This window comes from Cajanus cajan, chromosome 7, assembly GCF_000230855.2.
Source record: "Cajanus cajan strain Asha chromosome 7, NIPB_CcT2T_4, whole genome shotgun sequence".
In the NCBI taxonomy this organism is placed as follows: Eukaryota; Viridiplantae; Streptophyta; class Magnoliopsida; order Fabales; family Fabaceae; genus Cajanus; species Cajanus cajan.
In genome coordinates, this window is record NC_138523.1 from 11,662,433 (window position 1) to 11,668,734 (window position 6,302).

Here is a 6,302-nt window from a genome sequence, read left to right on the forward strand (position 1 = left end):
TTATCTTCCCTTCCAACCTAACACTATGTAAGTCTCATTGTTATGAAACATAAATATATAATAAACATTTTTTTTCTTATATAATATTGATTATTATATTTATTAATTACTAGTGTAAAAGAGATACTTTGATTTCATGTCTTCATAAATTTTAAAATAAATAAAAATAAAATAGAATATAAAATTAATTAAAATTAAATAATAGTTTGTGGCAGTGTTTAAAAACTCGGATCGAAACGGCCGGTCGGACCGGTTGGACCGGGAACTGGTGGTCCAGCCGGTCCGAATCTTAAGTTAGATCGGTTATGCAGTCGACCCGTTTCAAACCGGATTGAACCGGTCAATTTTCCGGTTCAACCGATGAACCGGTGGGTCAAACCAGTTCAACCACTTTTTTTTCTTATTTTTTTTAAAAAAATTTTAAGGGATCATAAACCACAAAAATAATAATGAAAATTGAATCTCTTAATGGAAGAACAAAGATTCTTATTAAATATAAAAATGACTACTTATTCTAATGTATTTGTTTATAATATATACAACTTAAATAACTTTTATAATATATTATTAATTTTAAATTATATATTTAATAATATAATATCTATGTAGATATTACATATATTATTTTGTGATATCAGTTGCGAGCATATTATATATGTACATATTATTTATATTTTTAATTTGTATTAATATACAGTTTAACACGTAATTTTTTATATATTTTTTTACAAAATAAAAATAAAAATAATTTTAAATAAGATAGAAAATTTGAAATTTAAAATAAGAATGAATTTATTAAAATTTATAAGTATAAAATATATTTAATATGAATATTTTTTAATAAAATTAAATAAAAATCGAGCCATGCGGTTCAACTAGTGACCCACCGGTTCAACCTTTGACCCACTAACCCAGTACCTTAACCAGTTCGATGACCGATCCGGTTTTTAAAATTATGGTTTGTGGTTAATAACCGAAGAGTTTGAATTTTTTTTTAATAAAGGATAAAATAAAATATAACATAAAATTTATAAAGATAAAATAGTCAATAAATTACGTATATCAAGAGAATATCTTCCTTATTATTAGTATAGATAATATATAGTTAAATTTAATAATATTATTAAATTCAATCATTTTTTTATAGTTTTCATAAAAATATTTAGAAGATCGGATGAATGATGAATAAATAAATTTATTTCTTCTTTACTTCTATAAAATAAAATATATTTTAATAAAAATAACTATACAAAATTTAATATCTACAATCTTTCAAAAATTGAAATTCATCTTATTCTTTAAAATCTCGTAAAAAAATTTAATTTATAAGATATAAATTTATCCAAATTCAAATTCAATTTTTTTATTATAAAAATATTTTAAAAAATCTTTAAAATTATTATATTCTTATAAAATCTTTTAAAATCTACAAGATTTTTTTATATTAAAACACTCTTTAGAAATCTCAATCTAATATATTCTCTTTAGTTTCATATGCTTTGTTTATTAATTAAAAATTATCATTCCTTGTATATCTTTTCTTGAGAATATTTTTTACATATATTTTTTAGAAAATTATTTTTATGAGAAAGTTAGAAAGTAATATTTTGAGGAAAAATATCACATTACCTTCATTTAATCGTTCAATATAGTAAATACTTTTGATTCACAAATAAAATATGTAAATATTTTTAAAAATATTTATAAATAATCGAATAGATTTTAAATATTTACGAGAATCATGATCTGATATTTATGATTTCCAAAAAATATGACATGAAAAAAAAAGTTCTTTTACCATACACCTCCAATAACATGATTAAAAAATAAATATTAAAATATTTATGTTATTTTCAACATGTAAAGATTTGTAGTGTTTTGGCTTTGACATTTAAAAGAAATACTACCAAGAATTGAAGAGTGAAGATTTTAGTCTAAATGTACAAAGTATCAGGTCATACTCAAATAATCAACTTGGTGGATATTCTTTCATCTCAAGTGAAAAGGTCCACCACTTCTCCACCCCCTCTTCATGAATTAAGAATCCTCACACTTTTTAGCATATTCTGTACGAGACGCAATCTTAATCGAATAGGAAATAAAATAACTTAATCATAGCAAATATATATCATACTCAAATATTCAATCAATCATGGCCTGAGACAAAATACTATAATAATAGTGATTTTCATGAACCACCGTCCAGTGACACGGTGCCACGTGACTATTATATAGCCGCAGTTACACATTCGATACTGTTCCACCACTCACCCCGCGCGTTATTTGCACTCACTGACTCTGTGGAACACAACAAATTGCACATCCTCACTCAACCTACAACTTCTATTGACCATTGTTCTTGGTCTTGTTCCTCACCATGCCAATGTTGTCTTCCAGAGCCTTCATCGTTTATCTCGTATCTGCTTTCTCTTGTGCTGTTCTCTCTGCACTTTTCCTCACCAACCATACCCGTCATGATAACAAAGCATCTTTGTTAACCTCTCATGTGTCAGGAACTCCTCAAGTTTGGCCCGTAAGTACTTCTTCTTCTCAACCATTCATGTTGTGAAAAAACATAAAGAAAGTCTCTTTTTTTATATACTTTTTTTTTCCAACAAGTTTGGAGACAATCTTGTGTACTTATCCATGCAGAAATTCGAACCTTACTTTAGAATGTTGTGGGAGACAAGCCTCTTCTCTAAGGCTTAACTTTGTTGGTGAACAAAAGGGTTAATGCATGGTTTTGTTGTGATGTGTGCAGGACTTGGAGCCAAGTTGGAAACTTGTGTTGGCCACGGTTATTGGGTTTCTTGGATCAGCGTGTGGAACAGTTGGTGGGGTTGGAGGGGGAGGCATTTTTGTTCCCATGTTGAATCTGCTTCTTGGCTTTGATACTAAATCTGCTGCTGCTCTTTCGAAATGTAACAGTAACACGTTCTACTATGACTAGTACTTTTTTGGAATGGCCTCAATTTCTTGATTATGCTTTCCAAAAATTGGTTTAAATTAGTGTTACATATTTGGTGAAAAATTTCCGTGTTCTATTACGCTTTTGCAAAAATCGTTTGAATCAGCCTTGGTAAAAGTATCACGAATAGATTAGTCTCTATCTGAGTGGACAAATCTTTGAACCAGCAACAATCACAATATTGCTAGTAGGACTAGTCTCTATCTCATTGGACGGGAATACTAGTGGCATGACCAAAATATGTGTCTTTGTTTGTCTGTGTGTCTGTGTGGAGGGTGGGAACTAGTTCATTAATAACTGTTAGTTGGTTGTAGTTGGTTTTTTGTATTTTGTGTTTTGACTTGTGAAAAATTTTGGTTTTGGTGTTCTTGACTTTGTTTGTTGTGTAGGTATGATAATGGGGGCATCAGCATCATCGGTTTGGTATAATGTGAGAGTGCCGCATCCAACGAAAGAGGTGCCCATATTAGACTATGATCTGGCGCTTCTGTTTCAGCCTATGCTTATGCTTGGGATCACTGTTGGTGTTGCTCTCAGTGTTGTCTTCCCCTACTGGCTTATTACGGTTCTTATCATCATTCTCTTCGTAGGTTTGTGTCTCTGTAATTTCCTTCTTTGAATAAATTGATCTTTAAGCCACAGTCACATAAGTGTTTTTGTCTCATTTTTTAAAATAAATAAAGTGTTTTTTTTTTTAATTTTTGTGCAGGGACTTCTTCAAGGTCTTTCTTCAAAGGAATCAATATGTGGAGGGAAGAGACTATTTTCAAGGTGAAATTTTCATGATTTGAGATTATGAAGCCATCAACCAAAGTTTTTACTTTTGGGGGAGAAGTCTCTCACTAGACTTTTTCTTTAATTTTTGTTTGCTATTTTGCAGAGAGAAAAAGTCAAGCAGCAAGCGACTTTGCTTGGCGAAGATAAGACAGGTATGTGCGCTTCCACAATAGTTATATCTTTGCATATCAATGAAAGAAAAGAAAAATAGAGTACATATTAAAATTTCTATTCATCAAGGATTCAACTGCATATTTTTACGCATGAGATTGGTTCTTTGAATGTGTACTGAGTCTTAGTGACTTTGTTTCCTGAAATTTGCAGTTAGAATCGACACAAAATATGAGCCGTTGATTCCTAAAGAAGAGAAGTCAACTATTGTAAGTATACATCTCTCACATATGACAAGTTATTCATTTTGCTCTATTTGAAAAGAGTATGCAAATTTTGCTGACTATACCTTTTTCTCGCCTGAAAACAATTCAGGAAATTTTATGTCTTAACCTTAAGTGGAAAAGGATTCTGCTACTGATTGTGGTGTGGGTTTCTTTCCTACTAGTTCAAGTCATTAAGGCAAGTGCATCCACCCCTCTTCCTTCTCTATGTCACTCACAAGTCTATACAATTTTGTTGATTGAATATTTGTTTTTGATCTGCAGAATGATGTAAAGGCATGCAGTGCATGGTATTGGGTGCTTTTTGGCTTGCAGGTTAGATAAGAGCAATTACATAGCCTCATCATGTTAGTCTACTTAATATGCAGTGGAGTTAGACACATGGCCTAATTTGCTTGCACATGTTCTCTTACTGTTTCAGTTTCCAATTGCATTTTTGGTGTTTGGCTATGAAGCAGTAAAGTTGTACAAGGAGCACAAAAGGAGGATGAGCACAGGGAACTTAGAATGCATCTGTGAGGCTTCTATAGAATGGACTGCCATAAACCTTGCATTTTGTGCATCGTGTGGCGTTGTAGGGGGAGTAGTGGGAGGCCTACTTGGTTCTGGAGGTGGGTTTGTTTTGGGGCCACTTCTTCTAGAGATTGGTGTCATTCCTCAGGTAAAGAATATACGTCTTTTCAATTTAGAGTTTGCTTAAATACAAATTGAAATGTCTGAGAGCTTCTGTAGTGGAAAAAGGAATTCTTTATTTTCAGTAAAAAGTTTATATCTAAACATGCTCTTAACTAACATAGTTATAACTTGGAGTATAATTCAAGAAACTTAACTTCCAAATGTTTGATCATCATCTTGTAGGTTGCTAGTGCCACAGCAACATTTGTGATGATGTTTTCATCATCATTATCTGTGGTTGAATTCTACCTTCTCAAGAGGTTCCCCATTGCTTATGGTAATTAATTTACATTAATTCTGCACGCTCTAGTCCTTTTTTTCAGTTTGCTTGGCCAGAACACTATCAATCTACATTCATTTTATTTTGATGTAATCTTATGAATAATATAAGCATATAACTCTACCCTATTTCATTGTATTTTTTTTTTTGCAGCTTTATACCTCACCTTAGTGTCTGTTTTGGCTGGCTTCTGGGGACAGTTCTTTGTGAGAAGATTAATTGCATTTCTTGGAAGGGCATCAATCATTGTATTCATCCTCTCAGGTGTCATTTTCGCTAGCGCTCTCACCATGGGTAAGGAAAACCATCCTCAATTGTTGATCTACTATTTTCTTTTTCTGCTCAAGTAGGAAATACATTTTACATTCAAGTGTCTAATTGTAACTATTTTCTTTCAGGTGTCGTTGGCATTGAGAGCAGCATTCAAATGATAAACAACAATGAGTTCATGGGATTCTTAGGCTTTTGTTCCAGTCAGTGATATATACACATTTATTTTGGATTTCATGCAGTGTGCATAGCAAACAAACGGAAAATCCAAACTAGGTGTGAAAGAAGCTTGTAAAGTTAATTTAGAACGATGGCATTACAAATGTTGGTCAATCGTTGTTGACCAACAGGAAGATCTATGTCAAATAATATTAAGGCTAGCTTGCCTTCCTATGCGTGAGAATAAAATTTGTGGTTGAGTGTTAGCTCCTCGCTAACACATCTTATAGTGATTTCAGTTGTATTGAATTTCTGTCAGAAATTTAATAATGGAAATAATATGAGATCGTTTTATACGTTTGGATGTTCTAATGATTGAGATACCTCTGCCCCCCAAAAGTTAAGATATTCTCATATAAAATGAGTAGAGCTCAAGAAGATGAGATCTGAAAAAAATTATCTATTCAATCAACTTTAAAGACTATCTAAACCTTGGAAATGAATTAGTTGAGGAATATTAATATGTAGGTTAAACATATGATTTATTCCACGTAACACATATTCGTAAATTGATTCTTTTATGTAAAAAATTATTAAATTATCCGTATTCATGCAAACGTTGTCGGTTGGTTCTTATATATACACGTTCATAATTTCATCCTCAACATGTAAAAACCATGTTAAAAATGTATTATACGTATAAGAACTAAATTGAAAATAACCACTTGCATAAACATATGTAGTTACATGACACTTTCCTTGTAGTGTAAAAATTTTC

At 31.4% G+C, this 6,302-nt stretch overlaps 1 protein-coding gene across 1 annotated transcript; it reads left to right on the forward strand.

The window, feature by feature from the left end:
* Positions 1 to 2,250: 2,250 nt before the first annotated feature.
* LOC109788413 (sulfite exporter TauE/SafE family protein 4) lies at positions 2,251 to 5,880 on the forward strand. Its single transcript, XM_020347135.3, has 12 exons — positions 2,251 to 2,533; positions 2,762 to 2,921; positions 3,358 to 3,558; positions 3,678 to 3,739; positions 3,849 to 3,897; positions 4,070 to 4,125; positions 4,232 to 4,318; positions 4,405 to 4,455; positions 4,562 to 4,801; positions 4,999 to 5,092; positions 5,249 to 5,389; positions 5,494 to 5,880. Exons 1-12 carry the CDS (start codon positions 2,378 to 2,380, stop codon positions 5,574 to 5,576), a joined length of 1,380 nt encoding a protein of 459 aa, XP_020202724.1. The 5' UTR covers positions 2,251 to 2,377; the 3' UTR covers positions 5,577 to 5,880.
* Positions 5,881 to 6,302: the final 422 nt, after the last annotated feature.

Coding starts and splice junctions, on each gene's coding strand:
- LOC109788413 (XM_020347135.3), top strand. CDS start 2,378: ATGCCAATGTTGTCTTCCAGAGCCTTCATCGTTTATCTCGTATCTGCT. Junction 3,740..3,848: donor GGGAAGAGACTATTTTCAAG/GTGAAATTTTCA, acceptor GCTATTTTGCAG/AGAGAAAAAGTCAAGCAGCA. Junction 3,898..4,069: donor GCTTGGCGAAGATAAGACAG/GTATGTGCGCTT, acceptor TGAAATTTGCAG/TTAGAATCGACACAAAATAT.